The 23,880-nt window shown below is 38.0% G+C and overlaps 3 protein-coding genes across 3 annotated transcripts in view; 2 read left to right on the top strand and 1 right to left on the bottom strand.

Annotated features, from left to right (window-relative positions):
- rpl24 (ribosomal protein L24) overlaps positions 1–23,880 on the top strand; it is a 730,678-nt gene that overhangs the window by 563,664 nt on the left and 143,134 nt on the right. The gene's annotated exons all lie outside the window — the stretch shown is intronic.
- ubac2 (UBA domain containing 2) overlaps positions 1–23,880 on the bottom strand; it is a 335,736-nt gene that overhangs the window by 268,711 nt on the left and 43,145 nt on the right. The window contains exons 2-4 of the mRNA XM_028799950.2: positions 20,071–20,198; positions 14,387–14,506; positions 13,461–13,567 (exon numbers count right to left, since the gene is read on the bottom strand). Of these exons, the coding sequence (XP_028655783.1) occupies positions 13,461–13,567; positions 14,387–14,506; positions 20,071–20,198 (355 nt within the window). The remainder of the gene's footprint in view (positions 1–13,460; positions 13,568–14,386; positions 14,507–20,070; positions 20,199–23,880) is intronic.
- On the top strand, positions 1,763–7,236 carry gpr18 (G protein-coupled receptor 18). Its single transcript, XM_028799951.2, is given in 3 exon segments — positions 1,763–2,090; positions 6,072–6,305; positions 6,307–7,236. Coding segments are annotated over 2 exon segments (999 nt in total). The 5' UTR covers positions 1,763–2,090; positions 6,072–6,092; the 3' UTR covers positions 7,093–7,236.

The raw sequence follows: 23,880 nt of genomic DNA, 5'->3' as shown, positions 1-23,880 counted from the left end.
GTGTATAAAACTGCACGACCGGTCCGTGGAAAAATTTGCATCTAATAAAGTGGTCCTTGCTGTCAAGAAGGTTGGGGACCACTGGTTTAAGGTGACATAGACAAATCTGATATACCCCACAATTGTAACTCACATTGGCTAAAGTTGCTATGGTGTGACAGTTGGCAGTGACAATGCATTATGTCACCTTAGTGATGGTATAAAGGCCAGCATTGTGTCAATTTAGGGAAATAAGGAGCTTTCTCATATTTACTGGCTTTTTAACATTTTGTTTATGGTGAAGGATTACTTAATGTCTTTTTTGGTATGCTTTTTATTTGTATCTCTCTGATAAATACCACCTTGACATTACACTTGCTCCTTTTACCTATTTTTGTTCATTATTGCCCATTTAGTTTGGATCCTAAAAGGTTTCTAGGTTAGTCTATTTCCATCAGGCACTACTGCAATTAATATCATAGTCACCTGAGGGAGATTTACGAACCAGCCTGACTACAGTTCTTTTCAGTTGCATTGCCTTTGGGCCCCCTTTTCCCATTAAGTGGGTTCTTTAGTATTTTAAAAAATTATTACTGTTTTGATAGCTTTCTGGTTATAGGTTTGGCTTGTCTTTTGATAGTGCGATTGTTTGCTCCAGTAGGTTTTATATTGCTGAATTTTGATATTTAAAGACTTTTTCCAGTTTAGATCCTTATATTGACATTTATGTATTTATGCTACAGAGAGTTAGTACTGGCTTTGTTACTTAAGGTTTTGTCATTGCAGTGTTTAATTGCTCTTCCTATTTACGTCCTTTGCATTTTCATTAGTTTTGTTTATTCATTTCTTCTTTCTTCTTCTTGTAATTAATCTTAATATTCGCCATACAGATCTCTCAATTCACCAGCCAATCTACTGTCCCCATTCTCATTACTAGTCACAAGCTTTAATGTTGGCAGGTCTTTCTCTATGATAGGTAAAGGAGCTCAACAGTCCTAGGATGTCATGGCAGTAAATCTGATTCTGCTATACCAGGATAGAAACAGCCAGTTGAAATTGTTAGAGCATCTAATGCTAATACCAATATAATAGTTTGGTTTTCATTGTGTTTCATACCTTTCTTGACTCTGCATATTTGGTAATGCATGTTAATTACTTTAATCTTTTAAAGCATCTTGTAATATGTAAAAGTGGATGCTGTTTTAAGGGTACTATATAATATATTCACTGACTAAATGACTGATAATATGAGAACTTGCATGGACAGCAACTAGGCAGATGCTCTGCCTTTCAGAAATTCCCCAGGGGTAAAGACTGTTGGTGGTGAAAAAGGAAGTTTGGTCGAATTTGCTCAGCTTCAACCCTCCATCATGACAAGTACTAATAAGGAACAGAAGAGATGAAAAAAAAGTCTCATGATTATTAAAAAGAATTTTGGCTAGTTTATTTCTAAGTAAGTAAGAAACATTTGACTTTGTCAGCCATTGACTTTCTTGAATAAGCACATCTTGATTAACTAAAACAGTTGTGTCTCTAATTTTAAATATGTAATTAAAAAAACTGTTGAGCAACACTTCAAAAAAAAAATTTTTAAAAAATCACACTTCCTATTTTCTAAAAGCTTCATTCCTACAGGCCACTTAGCAACCTAACCAGACGTGGTGGGAGTGGAATTTCCCATTGTAAAACCAAGTCTACATACAGTACATGAAAATCACCTTCAAAGTCTGTTCTGCAAACTGTGCAAGCTGAACGGTGTTTTAGTCTATTTTTTATAAACCGTTTGCCCCTTTCACTTTTGTTCCATATGTCATTTTACAAGGAGGAAACTGAGAGGCTGCACAGAAGCCACAGCTTGTGAAAACATGAATCAGAGACCCAATCACATCACTCTTCTGTGCACATGCATTGCTGCTGCTCTGGCTTTGCTATTTTTGTACCAACAGAACTAACAACTTCAGAATGCTAAAGATTATATTTGTTTTATTGTTTAAAAACTGAAGACAGCAAACAGTAGGTGCCCTAGCTTTGCTATTTTATAGCAAGCGAGCTAATAACTTTGGAATGCTATAGAAAGTGTATGCAATAAAACAAACTGAAGACAGCAAAAGGTAAGTGAACAATAGCATTACCGCTGTGGTTTAACTATTAGAAAAGATATAAAGACCCAAGGTTGTTTTTAATCTGAGGTTAAGATAATTATCTTTTACAAATCTAAGAATCTAGGCCTCACCAGAACAACTGCAGATGCTTTAATGTCTTATCCAAACATACTCCTAAACAAGAATAATTCTCCACTATTCCAGAATATAGGTTCTTATGGTCTTGCATAGCATATGAGAAGCATTTGATTAAAGAGATGCAAACTATAGCACAGTTGAACTTGCGCAATTATATATATATAATGGAAGTATACAAGGTAATTCATTTGGAATTGTATACACTGTATTAGATATATCAGACAATTCTTAAGATGTGTTAAAATACATATTGCTCTAGTGTTACTGTGTGCTTAGTTGTGTCTTGTTGCAAATGTTGTGCTTGTGTCTGCCAAAATAAGAAAGTATGAGAAACTGATGGATATAACAAAACACTGAGTAGTGTGTATAAATATTAAATGCCTTTATTTAAAATAAAACTTATTGTTATTCTTATTCAACATAAAAATGGAAGCGGGATTAAAAATACTTCTAAAGCATAAACTTAAACAGAAACAAAAGAAAAAAGCCAAAACTGATGAACTTGCTGTAAATGTAAGAATTAGTTTAAGAAAACAATATATATTTTGTACACATTTTCACTAAATTCAGTTATTTACATATTAAGCAGAGGAATTAAAAATAAAAGTAGTAACTCATAAAAATGAGAATGTGACTTCAAGGATTGTAGCTCACACAATGCTCAGTGAGTTCTATTCTAAACCTTTTCATCCATGTCTGAAGCTGATTCATCGTGAAACTGTACTTTTAAATTCTGTTAGTTTTAACCGACTTAAGGGGCTAAGGAGATTACGTAAAATGTGGTCACTGAAACTTAATTATCTGTATGGTAGATTTAAACTCCAACATATTTTTATAGAACAACATGATAAAATTAATAAAAAGGGAATAGTATTTCTAATCAAGATAAGTCACAAAATCTTAGAAAGTAAATTATTACAGATGTAAATCACCCATCCCACTTACATCATGCCTTGTGCCCCTCTGCAACCAAGTGCAGAATGTCCCAACCCTGGCAGTTTAAAAAGTCAGGTTTAAAAAAAAGTCAAGGGGTAAAAAGATCTCCATAAGAATGTTCGCTTTTGTCAAAAGAACAGAATAAAAGACAAAATAATGCATCCAAAAAATTTAAATGCAAATTATACAGAATAGTGAATGTTGCATTGATATAATAAAAACCCTTAGCACTCAAAGACAATCACCTTTTTTTTTCTTTCTTTAGATGTGCACCATAAAAGGTATAAAATAAGAAAAGGGCACAAGTATTGTGTTATAAGTAAACAATTAAAACCAACATGACATTTAATGATTTACTTTTCTACATTTTTAAGCATGTGGAGGTTTCTTTTTTAATTTTATTGATTTTATTAAAATCAAATAACATTCCAAACAAAAAAATCAAGTTTTGCAGAAATAGGTTCAAAACAAATCAACCCCCACCCCAAGAAAGAGAGCTAGGCCAGCAGAGTAAAACTTTAAGCTAGTAAAAAAAAAAAGCAAATAGATAAATTAATAAAGATAAATGGAGTAAAAGAGGGGCGAGAACCTGCTTCCTCAATTTAAATGCTTATTCTAAAATGTTATTGATTAGATCCTGCCAGGTTTTGAAAATGTTTTGTACAGATCCTCTAAGTGCGAATTAGATTTTTTCCAGTTTCAAATAGTATATAACATCAGTTACCCACTGCCTTAGAATATGAGAGTTAGGATTCTTCCAGTTGACAAAGATAAGTCAACGTGCCAATAGTGCAGTAACGGCAATTCGTTTTTTTTGTCCTTCTCCACTTTAAGCCCATCTGGAAATACACCAAACACAGCTGTTAGTGGGTTAGGAGAGATTGTGACTCTGCGGCTGTCTGAAAGGCATTTAAAGATTTTGGTCCAGAATGATGTTAATTTGGTACAGACCCAAAACATGTGACCCAGTGAGGCTGGAACTTGGATCTTGCCCTGGAAACATTTTGGACAATTTTAAGCGAGATACGTGTGCTCGATATATAATTTTGAGTTGAATAATTCTATGCTTTGCGCATATGGAGCTTGAGTGAATTCTGTGCATTGCTACCTTCTGCTCCTTTTTGGAGATGTTAAGTGAGAGATCCTTTTCCCACTGTACTCTAGGATCTTTGAAACAGAGGAGCATTTGGATGTTTCAAATGTTCAAAACTGTACATTTTTGGTTAGTAGGATGCAAAGACAAAATTCTGTGGTTATTCTATTGTTATGTTTCTTTTGCATACTTTATTAATATGATGTTGATGTAGGTATATGTACATCAAAACAGGAGATAAAAAACCACATGACTGCCTAGTCCTGATACCTCCAGCTACCAATAAACCTAGAGAAGTAGGAACAGTTATAAAAAATGAATCCATCCTCTGCTGGGTTACTACGATCATTAATACATGCAATATATTGTCAGTGCAATGCATCAGTTACTTCCATCAAAACAAGTGCATGTTTAAAAGAGGGGAGGAAAAATATGATTCACACTGACCTGATTAGGTCTGATGTGGTACAAATAGTAAATTTTAAAAAGTAAAAAAATAATTTAAGAATTCCACCAATTACTTCCGATTACTTCTGATCTCAGAGGTTAACTACACTAGACGCTGCAAGCTAAGGGTTCCTAGTATTAAAGCATCTCCAACTGCCATACACACTGAAAACAGCACACACTTAACACATTGTCCATATTGCTGGAACTAACAGCATCAACTCCAGGATTTAAATTACAACCAGTGATGCTACTGTCTAATAGCTGTTGTCTGCTGACTTATATAGCCTACTACAGATATTTTACTCTCTTTCTTTAATGTATTGTCCTTCCTAAGTACTTAATCTGAAATGTAATATCATTAAGCATCCCCGAACATAGTCCTGCACAAATGTATACTTATAATGATTTGTTTTCAAAAAATTACATCATGTTTTTCAAGTGCACTGTATTAAAATTAATGTATTGAAAATGTAACTCATACCTTTATGTTGACCAGCTCCTTATCTGAGAATGAAAAGAAAATGATTTTTTTTCTTTCACTAAGCCACAATCCTAATTCTTTGTGATTTATGCATGTTGGATTGAGAACTCTAAATTAGTTCCATGTAGATATTTGCTAAGCAGGCCCACAGGTGGTCAAATGCCCAAGCCCAGGGCTATCCATTTCCTATGCTCCAATGCTACTGGGACAGGCTTCAGCTCCTTGGGACAGGCTTCAGCTCCTGTGATCCTGAACTAGATTAAGGAGGTTGGATTACAAATGGATGGGTTTGACACGGACTATGCCTAAAATGTAAAAGCCTGTAAGACCCACAAACAAAAAAAAGATAAGTTTAATGTCTTCAACTGAGCATTCCAGCTTTAAGTATAAAAATGTACCACAGTCACCTTAATATGCTACCAGAAAAAGAGGATTTTTGGATTACTACCAAGCATTTCAAATGAACAGTTCTGACAGCAAAGCAGGATATTACTTACAGTGTATGCAAATGGAGTGCAACAGATTTTCTGCAAACTATATGTAATGCTCTAGTCTGAAACAACAAATCTTTATATATATATATATATATATATATATATATATATATTAATATGATGTTGATGTGTCCTTCTCACCTTGATACAATTCAGTCGAGTATAAAAAAAGATCTGAAAGAGCCATAAAAAGGTGATTAGTTTCAGAAATGGTTTTCACAATTACTATTTTTTACTTATGGGAGGAAGATTTCAAAACCCTAACCACCCTCTTTAACAATGATAATACTGCAGAGCAAAATCACACAATAGAAAAAAACAGTAATGTAGACCTTGCAGGCATGTCTATTTAATTTATAGTTTGTAAGAAGAACTTAATATTTGTCTTTTAATTACAGGGTCATGACTTGAAGAAAAATATGTTCACAATGGTGGATAATGCCTCTTTCAGCAGGCTCTATGAAGAGACTCAGCCTCAAGAATACAGAGTACTGGCTCTTGTTTTCTACAGTATAATATTTATAGTTGGCATTATAGTGAACAGCACTGCACTATGGGTCTTCAGCCTTACAACAAAAAGGAGAAACTCTGTAACTGTATATATGATGAATGTGGCACTGGTGGACCTTATTTTTTATACTATTATTACCTTTTCGTATGGTTTACTATGCAAAGAATTACTGGCCCTTTGGAAACATTTTCTGTCGGATAACAGCTGCTCTAACAATCTTTTATCCCTGCATTGCTCTTTGGCTTTTTGCTTTAATAAGTACTGACCGGTACATGGCCATTGTGCAGCCAAAGCACTCCAAGGAGCTAAAAAATGTAAGTAAATCTGTAATGGCATGCACTGGCATTTGGGTTATGACACTGGCCAGTACAGCACCAGTGCTTTTGTCCTCTAATGATCCAGATGCAGCCTCAAACTATACAACATGCCTGAAAATACGGGACATCATCCACTTACAACTGACAGGTGCCACAGCTTTTACTCGCCTGATTTTTTTTTTCCTCGTACCTACTTTCATTATGATCATATGCTATTCTGTCATTGTCAACAACCTTATTCATGGTCGGACTTCAAAACTGAAGCCAAAAGTCAAGGAGAAGTCCATTAAAATTATCATCACTCTGATTATTCAGGTGCTTGTTTGCTTTGTTCCTTTCCATATCTGTTTTGTCTACCTTTTGCTGGAAAACACCTCAGATAAGTTCAGTATCTGGGGAGCAGTCACGACTTTCATAATGAATCTTAGTACTTGTCTTGACATTATCTTGTATTATATCGTGTCCAAACAGTTCCAGGACCGTGTGATCAGTGTCATTCTCTATCGAAATTACCTGCGAAGTGTAAGGAGGAAAAGTTTCCGCTCTGCCAGCATGCGTTCACTCAGCAACATCAACAGTGGCATGCTTTAATGTCATGTAGATTTCAGCAAACTGGACTCTTCTAAAACAATGACTTTATTTGGATGCATTTGCTCTGTACTGCAGTGGTTAAGTTTAATACTAAAATGTTTACTTTCTTATTTGCATAAAAATAATAAACATGATCATTAATTTTAATAATATTGTAAGCCTTATCTTTCTCAACATTAGTTTTCTTTTCAAGGGTATAATAACACTGCACAACAAAGATTTTGCTTCATGAACACTGATAGATTTTTGGGTGCTGATCACAAATATCACATCAAAATTTACCCATCACGTACCATTTCAGAGAAATCTTCAGTTTTGTCATGATTTTTTCTTATATTTGTATCCAAACATTTTTGCTCCCGTAAGTGACTTATCATCAACGGTTTGTGCAGTCTGGGCATGTCCAGGCATGGAATCAGGCCAGGTTGGAAGCTGTTCTGTGGAAATTGACATCCTGGGCATGCCAGGGCAGGTCTGAACGAGTTTGATGCTGTCTCAGCATGCTATAAAGGTGGCTTGCATACACCGATCCTGCTCATTTGGTTAATAAAGATAGTCAGTGTGTATGTATAGTATCAGTATAGTTAAATATAGTATTTGTAGCAAAATAACAGTAAGTAAGCTTGATGCTATATACTTGCGGTTCAGAGACGCTGGATGACTGCTCTTGTGAAAAAAAACTTCTGTAAAAGCATCTGTATTTCGGCTGCAAAATTGGTGATCAAGACAAGGAATGGGCACCTCACATTTGCTGTGCAACACATGCTGTCAGTCTGAGAGCCTGGCTCAAAGGCACTCAAAAGACGATATTGTTTGCTGTTCCGATGATATGGCAAGAACAGAAAGACCATGTGACGGACTGTTACTTCTGTTTGACTAATGTGTCTGGCTTCTCTGCCAAAAACAAGAAGTCAATTGAATATCCTAATCTGCCTTCAGCAATGAGACCCGTGCCACATGACGACAGTCTTCCAATTCCGAAACCACCAGAGGATTGAACCTTAGACGAACCAGATGAAGGAACTGCAATGCAGGGTACTGACAGTGTCACTGACCCGGATTTTGAACCATGCTCATCAGGTGATCCATATCTGATAACACAGTCTGAATTGAACGATTTGGTCAGAGATTTGAGTCTGTCAAAAGCAAAAGCCGAGCTGCTGGGTTCGAGACTGCAGGAATGGTGTTTGCTATCACCAAGTACGAAAATTTCTGTGTTTCGAGGCCGACATCATGATATAACCACATTTTCTACACAAGTTGACAGTCTCTGTTTCTGTTGTGACATTGAAGGATTGTTCTCAGCCTCCCGGAAGAGTGGTGTCTCTTTATTGATTCGTCAATGTTAAGCCTGAAAGCTGTTCTGCTACACAATGGCAAAGTTTATCCTTCAATACCTGTTGGCTATACAGCACACATGAAAGAAACGTATGAGAATATGGAACTGTTGCTTAAGCATGTCCAGTATAGCAGGTACAACTGGAATATCTATGGAGATCTTAAATTCGTTGCTCTGTTACTAGGACTGCAGCTCAGCTATACAAAGTACTGTTGTTTCATCTGTGAATGGGACAGCCGTGCCAAAGAGTCACATTATTCTCGACAGAACTGGCCACTCTGTAAAAAGTTAGTTCCAGGACAGAAAAATGTGGCACATGAATCGCTTGTCGACCCGGCAAAGATATTTTTGCCTCCTCTTCACATAAAACTGGGACTCATGAAGAATTTTGTGAAAGCACTGAACAAGGAAGGCGAAGGTTTTCGTTATTTAAGACAGATGTTCCCAAGAATAACTGACGCCAAGATCAAAGAGGACATTTTTGTTGGCCCCCAGATCAGACATGTTGTAAGTGACAAGCGGTTTGAAGATCTGTTAGTTGGGCCAGAAAAAATTGCCTGGAAAGCCTTCAAAGATGTTGTTGACAATTTTCTGGCCAATTACAGAGCCCCAAACTACATTCAGCTGGTAGACAATCTTCTCAAAGCATACAAGACAATGAAGTGCAAAATGTTACTCAAGATTCATTTCCTCCACTCACACTTGGACTTCTTCCCCGCAAATCTGTGTTGTCAGTGACGAACACAGTGAAAGGTTTCACCAGGACATTGCTACAATGGAGAAACGATACCAGGGCAACTGGAATCCATCAATGCTTGCGGACTACTGTTGGACACTGCAATGTGATGCACCAGGACATTGAATACAAGAGAAAATCAGGAGCAAAACACTTTTAATTCTGTTGAATTTAATAGCTTATGCAAAACATAAACGTGACTAAATACGTTATTGTCAGTAAACATATAAATATCTACTTCTCAGAAATCCTACGTGGTGCAGTAAAACCAAAACTATATTTGTGCATACCCAGTAGGTACCTGTCACAATCAGCAAAAACTGTTCAGGAAGCAAGACTTTTCAAAAAAAATTGTTGTGCAGTGTAATTTGACATTCTTATTCTTTATTAATTAGTTTCTACTTTGGCAATTAAAACATTTTAAAAATTAAAATTACCATCTATTATTTGGCTTGTGTTACATATATATTTAGTAGTTTACAAATGTTACCATGTTAATGAGAGCTCCATTTTTGCCAAAAAAGGAGGTCCAGAGATGTTGCATGATCATTAGTTCTTCGGATTCTTCATTAAAAAGCAGGGCTTTTTGATCTTTTATTAATCTGGTACTTATGTGCTATTTGTTTATTTTTGTTTGTACTTTTAATTATGCTTTTTGAAAATGTGAGCATATTTTGAGTTGTTTTCACACCTTTTGTATCAAATTTAGTAGATTTCCTGTGCTGTTTAAGAGTCACATTATGTAGGCTGGCATTCACACCAATCACATAGGATCAGGTTAAGTGAAGGTTTAATATAAAGACTTTGTTTTAAAATTTTTATTATTTTGTAATAAAATATTAATTTTTTTTATTTAACATGGTGTTATTAAATGTGGAAAATAGGTCAGACATGGTTCAGCTGATTTCGGCCATTACATCAATGAAAGCAATAAGAAATTAAGCAAAATGACACCTTTTATTGGCTAACTATAAGAGATTAAAATAAGCTTTTGAGGCAGATCAGGCCCCTTCTTCAAGCAAGTTGTAGCACAGAATCTTGAGATCCCAGTGTTTATATATACACTAGAAAAGAAATAGCATTTGAAAACCTTTGGTTAAATTAATAAATGGTTAGTTAATAAAATAGCTGCAACATCACAAGGGTGGTGTGGTGGCAATGAGGCATGTGTTTATTCTGGAATTGTTTACATTTTTTAAATGGTTTTCTTGGGTCTCTCCACAAATGTTTGCTCTTAAGTGCCAGGCTTCTGCTCACAAACCAAAGATATACTGTCATTTCAATCTGCAACTTCAAATTGACATGGTGTGACTGTGTGGAAGTGCATGTGTGATGGTCCGGGTCGAATCCACACTCCCCGGTTGCTTCCAGGAGCATCTTCAACCCATAGCCGTCAATAGTCATACACCAAGTTCAGCCAGGCAAATGAGGACACATACATTCAGAAAAGCTTCAGTTCTTTTATTAAAACCAGAAAAACAAGGAGTGTTCCAAAAAGTGCAGTGCAACAAACAATCTTCAAAAAATAAATAATCCATAAAGTCAGGTGTATATGGGGTTAAAATGCCCCACAAATATTTCATACAAAATGAGGTTAAAAATCCTGGGAAGAAAAACGTCCTTAAAAACATAATCCGAGCCACAGTGCTTTCTCTCTAAAAACTGACGTCTCCTCTGCTTACTCTTCAGTTTCCCCAGCATGAGAAGACATCACTTGCATACACAGACAATGCTTTAATCCAGCTTGGGCTCCTGTTGCCATTAGGTCAACGTTCACAGGACGCCGCTCTGAGTTTTATTCCTTTGCCTCCTGCTACCACTCCCTGGCCTTATATGGCAGACCTCCTGGAGTGGTTGGTTGCTACTGCTCCGAGGCTGCTCAGCAGGAGCAAACCTCAGCCTCCTCTTAAGTGTCTGGCTGTAAGTTCCACACCTGGAGTTCACTTTTCCATCCACCTGCTTCCACAATACATCGCACGGGATCCATCCCGTTCCTACCCTTTTCTCTGTTCTCATCAATCTCTATTCTTTTCTTTTTCCTTTTCTTTCTCCTTCTCCTTTCTGCCATTCAGGTTCCTTTTATATGGTGCAGGTGTGGTACTCTGCCTACTCTGAGCTGTGAATGAGCCACCTGACTGATCCGCTCACATTTGCACACGAGTGCATGATCAGCCAAGCACCCCAATCAACCCCATGCACACCCGCACCTGAATGGAGCCTGCACGCTCTGGGACGAGATTATTTATTTGAAAACAAGGGTCACCACGAACCTCTTATCACGGCATGCTTATACATAATGAGCTATATGCAGTATTGGACCTGTCCATGAAAAGATAGACTCCAGCCTATTACCTTTTACTAATTCTTAAAAAAGATTTTTTTGTGTAAATCATTCACATACCAACAAACATAAATGTTATACCTTCACATTTACTTTTCATTATTATTTTGTTACTTATACATTTACATTTTCCTTTCCAAATTTTGTGTTTCGAGTATAACAGAGTTTGTTTAATTAAAATAAACCTGTTATTCAAGTGATACTGTGGAAGACAGCTTTAGTGCTTATATATCTAAAAGGGTTAAAAAAAAGTCTAGTATGTAAAAATGTAAAGCATACATCCTTGTTATATAAATAATTTAACCACTCATGACATTCCTCACAAAATATCATAATATACTGTAGTGTTCCGGGTGATAAAACTATCAAGCAGAATAATGATTATATTTGAAATGTTTTCTCCAGCACTTTTTCCATGGTTGGGATTCAAAGTTGTGCTTCTTGTCTGTTTTGTCCAGTTTTTTGACATTTATTTAATGTTTCTTTTGTTTATTATGTACATTATTTTCTGTGTTTGTAAATGGAAAATTCCTTGATTAAATCTTCAATCACCACCAGGAACTGCTCTCCATTCTATATATTGGAGGGCCTTCCAAAGTTCCTGACGATTCATTTCGAACACACTAGGGAGTGGAGTGTTACTTTTGTTTTCCCTTGCCTTTTCATTTCTGATTTCCTGAATTTTTTTTAACCTGTGCTTCACTTTCAAGTATGCCTTAGAATTCTGTATTGGGACTTAGTTTGTTATGGATTGTCTTACCTTCTCAGGCAATTCCTTTTGTGCTCTTAGGAGCTTCTTGGATTTCAGAGGTTTTATTAACATGAATCTTTTATTTTATAAAGATTCTTTTAAGCCCTTTTTGTATCTAGTTGGGGTTTGATCAGAATTTTTCACCCAAGGGGGCAACCTTTGAAATTATTTTTGGGTCTTCTATGGTTTTGGGTCTCCCAAATCAAGATAATGTTCAAATAAGCATAAAGAAGCAAATATCTAAAACTTTCATTGCCTGGGTTTTAACAAATGCATTATCTTCCAGAAGGAGGGAAAAGGCTAATCAGTAGTACAAGATCAATGCCTCTACTTGAGATAAAGTACTAAATTCTATTACCAAAATATTTGTTTTTAGTAAACACATTTATCAGCATGGCTAAGCTTTTAATATACTGTATATCAGCCTAAAAGTGAAGATGTGTTGTACATTGACTAGCACATGCAAGTAAGAATTTCAGTGTATTCTGTAAATGTGATAATAATAACCCTATAAACCTATATATGATTCTACCATTTGTATAACAGTCATGCTATAAATTATGTTCAGAAGAAATTGTAAGTAGGTATAGGAAATATTCTACCTACTTTTTAATATAATGTACATCTTATTGTTGATGTATTATTTTTATTTAAGACCAAATGTATGATACTCTAAAGTCAAAAGAAAAAAATGTGAAAAGAGAAATAATAAAGTTTCATAATTTAATATATAACTGAACTGATGAAAATGTAATATAGTACCATTTATAGCACATACAATCAAGGTATTCCATTTGATTACCATAAACAATATCTTAACAATAAGGCCACTTTCCTGTAAACACTACAGGCAACTTTTAACCAATTAAAATAAAGAGACACAACAATAAACTGTGAACGCCAGCACCCACAACAGCTTTAAAAAGGCAAAAGAATATTTAATTCACATAAGTTCAAATATTCACAAAGGTGTTCCAAGTAACCATATACTATAATTATGGGTAGTGACTAAGAAGTCTGCATTTTTTCTAATTAGTGCTCCAGTTATAAAAAGTGATATTGTAGTCTGGTCAGACTCACAAGGAAAGGATTTCATCATACAGGTTAGTAGTCTGAATTATAAAATGGTGTAAATGCAAACTTTCTCAGAATCAAAAACATAAAATTCATTTAAAAAATATCAGAGCAAAAATGTACTTACAAACCAGAAGGTAAGATATCCATATTGATGTGAAACACATAGAACATCGCTTCAGTTAGCAGTAACTCGAACACAGCAGACAGAATCCACATGCCAAATAAAAATGACTGCAAAAATGCAAAAAAAAAAGATTGCAGCTTTCAAAAAATGTGTATTGATTATATTAATGTTTATATATATATATATATATATATATATATATATATATATATATATATATATATATATATATATATATATATATATATATATATATATATATATATATATATATATATATATTAAATATCTAGATAAAGTCTCAATGGAAACAAGTATGAGGCTAAGTCAGTACCTTAGGATAGATCAAGTATGTAAAACTGGTAGAAACTAAGGTATCCATTTATTAATATTCTTTAATTTAATGTTATAAATTCTAATTTTACTGAAACCTAAAGTTGAAAATAGAAGATATATAATGCACCACTGAATTGGCTAAAAGGAGACTACACTCTCATTCAGCATGTGAGTAGCAATGAAAACAGTTGAAGGATTTCACAAAATTAAATTATTTCATTACTTTCATTATTTTGTTAAAAACTGTACTTTTTTCATATACGCTGTTATTTAGGAATTAAAGAAAAAGGACATGCTAGAGAATCAGATATATTCATATCAAATTATCTCTTTAGCTACAAAAGCAAGAAATACGCTAATCAAAAACCATTACAGTATCTGCTTCTCATAGTTCTCAATAACTTAGATCAGATTAACGAGCTGCCAGTGTTATCAATTAACTTGACATGCAAATAAAGAAAAAAAATACAACTTACTCAAAAAAAAAAAAAAAGAATACCATGTAACAAACACTAAAAAAAGTATATAAAGAACAATTTCTTTTTTAAAATGAATGAACAGATGAACAATGTGTTACTAAATATACCTACCGCGTATTTTTTGCTGCCATATCTTCTTTCAAATACTCGGAAGTTGTAGATTAGTAGACTACCACAAAATGCATCTTTTACATCCAAATAAATTAGCCGACTGGATATTAGCCTCCATATCTGAAATAAAACAGAGAAAGACAAATTGAGCACAGAGAGGTCTTTGGGTATTACTACAGCTCAACAATCATACCTCACTTCTTTCTACAATACAAAGAGTTTCTTTCCTTACAGTTTGCAAAGTACTTACAATTTGATTTTTTTTGACAAATTATTATTTAAGAGATAATGTTCAACGGCTGCAATAAAACAAGAAAACTGCTCAGATTTAACTTAACATTTTACATTCTGTGAAAAATGATAATCTAGTCTTTTTTATTACTCAAACAGTACTTATTCAAAAGTTACATTACTTTTGCCCACCTCCACTATATCCTCAAATACTGCATATCCATGACAATGACATTTTATTTTTACAACTGCCCATTGTATCCTTTTGACAAATATGTGACCAAATATCACATGATAGCTCTATGCCAGGATACGCAAACTTTTCGCTTGGTGTATCACCAGCAGGAATTGAAATGTTTTAAAGGACCATCAAGTACTGAACTTTTGGGTACAACTCGAAATGATAGTTCTTTAACCAACCCCCAAATGCTGCAGATGGGAATTTTAACAAGAAATTAATGATAGTTTTTATTTTGGGTCTGTGCTTTTTTAATTTTCTATGTACATGCCAAATGTGCTTTTAATTCAGTTTTAATGTAAAAACAGAAGTGTGATTTAATATGGAATAAAATCATTTGCATTTACAAAAAGTATACAGTTACACATGAATTCAGATCAAAAGTAGGAGAAGTTATTCACAGGTTACATACAACACACATACCGCAACACTGTGAACTGTAGCACCAGTTTATAACTACACTAATACAGGACTACATCCAGGCAACAATTGCAGAACATTTTCAGTTATGTTAATTTGAAAATAATCTTCAAAACTTTTTTTCTGTTTAAACCTTGTCAGAAGTGCCACTGCTTCCTAAGAACAGCTTGGAAGACATCCAAAGGGCCACAGCCTCCAGCTTAAAAACCTGGTCTTGAACACCCAGGAGAACAAGTCATGTGAAGACTATCTAACTGCACAACAGGTTTTCTTGTATTTGTGTCTATACATTCCACCATCTATGGGGATTTCACATCTTACCATAGGTAAACAATTCACAGAGTTGGATCTCCTTTCATGTCATCTATTACAAATTCTGCATTTAAATATGTGCCAGCATTAACTGAATCTGGACTAGTGTCAAGCTTAAACAGCCTGGACTAGCATGCTCTGCTTTTCTCATTATACTGATGACGGTAACAAGATTAGTACATAATGAAAACGCAGACAATGAAGCAATCTCATCAACCTCTCAAAAAAGCATAATGTATAAATAGAAACTTGCATTTACATTTACACCTTTATCCAAGGCAACTTACAACAATTATGATACAATTGGTTAAATTTTTTTTTTGGTTTTCCATTGACACACAGGCAGGTCGAGTGACTTGCTCATGATCTCACAGCGTCAGTCTTGGGATTTGAACTAACAACGTCAAGGTTTGAAGTCCAAAGCCTTAACTATTACACCACTGCCTGTTAAAAGCCTATTGAATACAAGGTCTACCATCCTATGCTGCTTGTTAATAAGTCTGCTGTAGATCCAACCTAAGAAATTTGGCATATAAAGGTAGTTAAGCCTGAGTCACGTTTTTATTAATATTTGACCTCTACCTGATGAAGGCAATTACTTTAGGATTAAACTTCTCCCATTATGCTAAAATTTAAATAATTCCTAATGTCAACATTCATGTCTGACAGAGCTATGCAGCTATGTTTTTAAAGTCTTCTGTGTTAGATGTTACTGCCTGTTCTTTGCAAACTGTATCTGGGATTTACAGTCTTATTCATTAATTAATTTTTTAGTTCTCTTGTTTGTTAATTTTACCGATTTAAAAAGTTTCATTACAATAAATAAATAATTAATAGTAAGACCAAAAGTATTACTTTTTATTTAAGTCAGATCAGATGCCACTCTTCCAACCCATCAAGCAAGTAGATATATATGAAACAATCACTCAGTGATGCAATGATTGCCTTTTAGATTCTTAGAACTTCGTAACTGATTCTGGCAAAGTAAATTTAAAGTTTCCATCCATCCATCCATCCTCTTCCGCTTATCCGAGGTCGGGTCGCGGGGGCAGCAGCTTGAGCAGAGATGCCCAGACTTCCCTCTCCCCGGCCACTTCTTCTAGCTCTTCCGGGAGAATCCCGAGGCGTTCCCAGGCCAGTCCTGGGTCTTCCCCGGGGCCTCCTCCCGGTTGGACGTGCCCAGAACACCTCACCAGGGAGGCGTCCAGGAGGCATCCTGATCAGATGCCCGAGCCACCTCATCTGACTCCTCTCGATGAGGAGGAGCAGCGGCTCTACTCTGAGCCCTTCCCGGATGACTGAGCTTCTCACCCTATCTTTAAGGGAGAGCCCAGACACCCTGCGGAGGAAACTCATTTCAGCCGCTTGTAGTCGCGATCTCGTTCTTTCGGTCACTACCCATAGCTCATGACCATAGGTGAGGGTAGAAACATAGATCGACCGGTAAATTGAGAGCTTTGCCTTACGGCTCAGCTCCTTTTTCACCACGACAGACCGATGCAGAGCCCGCATCACTGCGGACACCGCACCAATCCGCCTGTCGATCTCTCGCTCCATTCTTCCCTCACTCGTGAACAAGACCCCGAGATACTTGAACTCCTCCACTTGAGGCAGGATCTCGTTCCCAACCCTGAGAGGGCACTCCACCCTTTTCCGGCTGAGGACCATGGTCTCGGATTTGGAGGTGCTGATTCCCATCCCAGCCGCTTCACACTCAGCTGCGAACCGATCCAGAGAGAGCTGAAGATCACGGCCTGATGAAGCAAACAGGACAACATCATCTGCAAAAAGCAGTGACCCAATCCTGAGTCCACCAAACCGGACCCCCTCGGCACCCTGGCTGCGCCTAGAAATTCTTTCCATAAAAGTTATGAACAGAATCAGTGAAAGGGCAGCCCTGGCGGAGTCCAACTCTCACTGGAAACGGGTTCAACTTACTGCCAGCAATGCGGACCAAGCTCTGACACCAGTTGTACAGGGACCAAACAGCCCTTATCAGGGGGTCCGGTACCCCATACTCCCGGAGCACCCCCCACAGGATTCCCCGAGGGACACGGTCGAACGCCTTTTCCAAGTCTACAAAACACATGTAGACTGGTTGGGTGAACTCCCATGCACCCTCCAGAACTCTGCTAAGGGTGTAGAGCTGGTCCACTGTTCCGCGACCAGGACGAAAACCACACTGTTCCTCCTGAATCCGAGGTTCGACTATCCGACGGACCCTCCTCTCCAGAACCCCCGAATAGACTTTTCCAGGGAGGCTGAGGAGTGTGATCCCTCTGTAGTTGGAACACACCCTCCGGTCCCCCTTCTTAAAGAGGGGGACCACCACCCCTGTCTGCCAATCCAGAGGCACTGTCCCTGATGTCCATGCTATGTTGTAGGACATGTCAACCAAGACAGCCCTACAACATCCAGAGCTTTGAGGAACTCCGGGCGTATCTCATCCACCCCCGGGGCCCTGCCACCAAGGAGTTTTTTGACCACCTCGGTGACCTCAGTCCCAGAGATGGGGGAGCCCACCTCGGAGTCCCCAGGCTCTGCTTCCTCATTGGAAGGCATGTTATTGGGATTGAGGAGGTCTTCAAAGTACTCCCCCCACCGACCCACAACGTCCCGAATCGAGGTCAGCAACGCACCATCCCCACCATGTACAGTGTTGACACTGCACTGCTTCCCCTTCCTGAGATGCCGGATGGTGGACCAGATCTCCTCGAAGCCGTCCGAAAGTCGTTCTCCATGGCCTCCCCAAACTCCTCCCATGCCCGAGTTTTTGCCTCAGCAACCACCGAAGCCGCATTCCGCTTGGCCTGCCGGTACCTATTAGCTGCCTCCAGAGTCCCACAGGACAAAAGGGACCGGTAGGACTCCTTCTTCAGCTTGACAGCATCCCTCACCGCCGGTGTCCACCAACGGGTTCGGGGATTGCCGCCACGACAGGCACCGACCACCTTACGGCCACAGCTCCGGTCAGCCGCCTCAACAATAGAGGCACGGAACATGGCCCATTCGGACTCAATGTCCCCCACCTCCCTCAGGACGTAGTCGAAGTTCTGCCGGAGGTGGGAGTTGAAGCTACTTCTGACAGGGGGCTCTGCCAGACGTTCCCAGCAGACCCTCACAACACGTTTGGGCCTACCAGGCCTGACCGGCATCCTCCCCCACCATCGAAGCCAACTCACCACCAGGTGGTGATCAGTTGATAGCTCCGCCCCTCTCTTCACCCGAGTGTCCAAGACATGTGGCCGCAAGTCCGACGACACGACCACAAAGTCGATCATCGAACTGAGGCCTAGGGTGTCCTGGTGCCAAGTGCACATATGAACACCCCTATGCTTGAACATGGTGTTTGTTACGGACAATCCGTGATGAGCACAGAAGTCCAATAACAAAACACCCCTCGGGTTCAGATCGGGGGGGGCCATTCCTCCCAATCACACCCTTCCAGGTCTCACTGTCATTGCCCACGTGAGCATTGAAGTCTCCCACCAGTACGAGGGAGTCCCCAGAAGGTATGCCCTCTAGCACCCCCTCCAGGGACTCCAAAAAGGGTGGGTACTCCGAACTGCCATTTGGTGCATACGCACAAACAACAGTTAGGACCCGTCCCCCCACCCGAAGGCGGAGGGAGGCTACCCTCTCGTCTACCGGGGTAAACCCCAATGTACAGGCTCCAAGTCGGGGGGCAATAAGTATGCCCACACCCGCTCGGCGCCTCTCACCGGGGGCAACTCCAGAGTGGTACAGAGTCCAGCCCCTCTCAAGGAGATTGGTTCCAGAGTCCAAGCTATGCATCGAGGTGAGCCCGACTATATCTAGCCGGAACCTCTCAACCTCGCGCACAAGCTCAGGCTCCTTCCCCTTCAGAGAGGTGACATTCCACGTCCCAAGAACCAGCTTCTGTAGCCGAGGATCAGACCGCCAAGGTTCCCGCCTTCGGCCACCACCCAACTCACACTGCACCTGACCTCCTTGGCCCCTCCCATAGGTGGTGAGCCCATGGGAAGGGGGACCCACGTTGCCTCTTCGGGCTGTGCCCGGCAATTTAAAGTTTACATATGTTATTTATTTCTCTATATTCAATAACTCTGGTTGAGATGGCACTGTTGATTTCTGTGATAATGTTCCTAACTTTTTTTATTATGCATTTTATGGGCTAGCATTTTTTAGCAACTTGTCAATACTCATAATAAGAAATATGTGATTTATGAAATAGGTGTTTCATGCCATCTAATTCTAATAAAGAGTTATGGGTAAATGGAGCCTATCTTGGCAGCATAAGTCTCAAGGCAAGTGCTGTGTCTAGATAGAATCCCAGACCATTACAGCACAAATTCCCTCTCACTGGACTAATCAAGAGTCCCCAAAGAACCTAACATCTATATCTTTGGGATGTGTAATAAAGCAGATAAAATTCTCAAAGTCAGGAATGATGATTAAAAACATTTTATGATATTATAGCTTATTCAAGTTAATCACTTACCCGTAGATCACGGATGACCAGCTGAAGATCATATACAAAAAAGTTCTGATACTGAGGAAGTAGCACAACTAATAGAAAGGCAAGAATTGTAGGCACAAGCAGCAAGCTTTTAGTCAAAGGAGCCTTATCTGAAAAAAAAAGAAAATAAGCAGTAAAATAACTGATTACAGATTACAGTGTGTTTGATTGTTAACTTTGAGAGTGTCATGATTTTAAGGTTTTTTATGTGCAGAATTAATTCTTGGTGCTTTTAGTTTTACAATACAATACAATTTATTTTTGTATAGCCCAAAATCACACAAGAAGTGCCACAATGGGGTATGGGCAATGGGTTTTACTTTATTAATGTTATTATTTTGTCTACCCTCAACATTATTTTGTTACATATAGGCACACATTTTTAGACTCATTTTTGTTAGCAAAGCTGCCAGTTGGTACTATGTAACAACTGCAAGTCACAATGTATGACATCACATTTTCAACTGTACAAAACTCACCATTGCAGATTTCCTGACTGTACAAGGTTTTGAACATTATAGTTAATCCAATGCAGTTTAGCTAGCAAATCTTTCACTCAGATAGGGCTTTTTGCAAGTTTAATTTGACTTTAGGCTTTGATTACCACCTTGGGTTTTCACGATAGGTTGTTGTTGACTTTCACACTGTTTTTTGAATATATTTTCCTAGACTCTTGCCTTTTTCAGATTCACACCATTTTCTAACTTTGAATGAACAAGAAGGAATGAAAGGAAGACATCATGGGACACTGTCAGGAGGCCACAAAACCACAAGATATGGAAGTAGCATGGTGTTCTGTATTCTAGTATTCTACAGGAAATTTCTCAGATACTTCCCAACTATTACTCTACCTATTTTGTTTTAATACCCTCTAAGGCACCCTGTCTGGTGTCAGGGCATAATGTTCTCTTGCAGACCTTCTTTCACATACTGCCATATCATGGACCTATGTTTTACAAGACTGAATCTATTTAACTCTTAGAGGCTGGGGCTAGAATGCTCATTTAATAAGATCAGAAAAGATTGGGAAATTGCCCACTAGAAGTTCTCCCTTTTGTGTTTATGGAATAAACACTGTTTTTTAATATATGTACCCTTCTTTGGCATTATCCTGAGTGCAAAAAAGCATCCCCTGTTACACTGAGATACCTAAATATTAATTTTAATAAAAAAGTGTTAAAAATGTTATAATTTGGATATTACACCTCTAGCTTAAAGCAATAAATTATTCATTATTAAGACACACAAAAAAGCATGCTTTACATCACGGCATGTTGAGGGATGGAAAATTTTTTAAATACAGTAAAAACCACCCAACAACTAGTAGCAGCACACAGGAAAAACATATGACTAACTGTAACCTCAGACTGTTAGAATGAAGCATTGACACCTACAACGTTCTTCATATCACTTATTCCCCTTGTAAAGTGCGAATTTGAAGTCATTAGACTAAATAACTTGCATGTCATTGGCAAGAAACCAGATGTAAAGTGAAACTGCACTTGGATTCTGGATTATGAATGTTTTCTGGCTTTGTACAAGGGAAAAAGTACTTGTTCTGGTGTGGATGCCAAGTAGTCACTCCTCAGCATCAGCTGTTCCTGATCAGTTTGGTTAATCGTGGCTTTTTGAATCACCCAAGAACAAAACATAGTCTTTTCACATGTAAAATGATTTCTGAATTTCACTTCCTAAGCTAGATGAAGGTCTATTTTTAGAATGCTACTCAATTCTAATTGTTCTTTTTTTAGCCTTTATACAGTATGACATTTACACTTAAATATTACATTTTTCATGAATTCATTTCAATTTTCTACAACTGTGTTCATAAATTCACAGATAAAGATTTTTATGAGGTTATCTTATTGTGAAAAAATATTTTTTTAAATCATGTTTCATGGAATATTGAACAGTCTGGTAATCAAAAACCACAATTATGACATCAGCAGGCTTAGGCCAGTCAGCTATTAATTACTACCAATAAGACAAATAAAACTACACCTAAATCATTATCAGTATTTCACAATTTTGTTCTATTTTCAGCCTATGATAGAATTTCCATCCATCCTTTAATCCATTTTCAAAAGGCTATTTATCAAGTACAGGGTCAGGAGAAGCCATAGCTAATCCTAATAGCACAAGTAATTTAGTTAATTTAATCTTGTCAATGAACTTAATGTAGAGGCATCTGTACAAAAGACTTTTGCCAGAATCAATAATGTTGGCCTGACTTGTAGTACACTACTGAAGTAACCAGGATGTGGCTGCCAACAGGCAGATGAAACCTGTATATATCTGGAACTTTATTTTTGTCTCTTTCATTATCAATTGATCTTAACTTAACACATTACTGTGATTGAATCATCAGTCAGTTTAGGGTAATATCTTTGACATGGGTTTTTATTTAACACTTTAAAAATTATAAATAAAATGATTAATGAAATGACAGTGCCTGCTTCAACCTTTAAATATAAAACTGAAAATCTGTTTGCACATATTGGTTTTTCATTCACAGCCCAAATTAACAGTGTTTTTCTAGTTTTAAGATATTTTTCAGTTTTACTTTTTGTTTTGATTTCACTTTTAGTTTTTATTTAGTTTCATTTTTTTACTTTTTGTAATTCCAATTTTTATTTAGTTTTTTGCTTTTTCTTTTTAGTTAGTTTTAGTTTTTCAGCAATTAACTTTTAGTTTTGTTAAATTTTATTAATTTTGCATTACTCAACAAAAATGTCCACATTTAAAAACTGTTTTACAAGTGTAAAAACATAGTATTTTTCATAGTGGTCAAACTATATATTATTTATGGTATACCTGTAATCATAATACATAAAATTGAATTACCTGTGACAGAACTGAATTTCCTCATGATAATGTGATTTTTATCCAGTATTGCTGTCTTTGCATTAATGAATTTGCAGTGGAATTACTGTGACAAAACTATCTATATATATAATTCACTAAGCCAGAAGACAAGTAGCCACCCATGGAAAGCACGCCGAAAGGGGCGTGGATTCACTAAACCGCCGACAAGTAAGACGCCAATGGTGCACGGAGGAAGGAGCCACGCCCACCAACTCTTAGACCATTGGATACGACAACAACTCGCAGAGCCACACCCACCAACTCGGACGCGACGCCTCGAAAAACATGCCGTCATTTCTGTTTGTCTGTGCCACAGTCCACATGCAGCTCTGAGCCACGTTGACTTTTCATTAGTCAACCTCAGTGGAACCTTGGTTCACATAGAGGCAGCGCCAGAGAGAGACAGAGGCACACACACAGGCAGCGCGAGAGAGAGAGCCCCACGCACACACACAGGCAGCCCGAGAGAGACAGCCGTGCACACACACAGGCAGCGCCACAGAGCGACAGAGGCACACACACAGGCAGCGTGAGAGAGAGAGCCGCGCAATCCTTTAAAACTGAGGTTAAAACACAATGAAGGAAGCAGTCTTTAAAAATCAATAAGCCCTGTGCCTCTTTTTCATTAGCGTCTCACCTATTCCCCAACCAGCGTCCACCGCATTCCGCGACAAACATGCGTCTACTTAGATGGTCCTGCAGGAACATGGAAGACGTTTCCCCGCCCACCAACACTCCGTTTTCCCCAGCCCACGTCTACCCTCGCTGCTCATGTGCCCGGACGCAAAAACTCGCCGACCAGCCAGTTAGTCCCTTTCGTCTGTGCTAGGAGTCCAGATGCACCTCTGAGCCACGTTGACTTTTCATTATTCGTTTCGGTTACGACACCCGACCACGTCCACCATCGAAAACCATGGGAGACGAACA

This window comes from Erpetoichthys calabaricus, chromosome 4 (genome assembly GCF_900747795.2).
Source record: "Erpetoichthys calabaricus chromosome 4, fErpCal1.3, whole genome shotgun sequence".
Classification (NCBI taxonomy): domain Eukaryota; kingdom Metazoa; phylum Chordata; class Cladistia; order Polypteriformes; family Polypteridae; genus Erpetoichthys; species Erpetoichthys calabaricus.
Note: the sequence above shows the minus strand (reverse complement) of the source record. Positions and strands in the feature narration are given on the sequence as shown.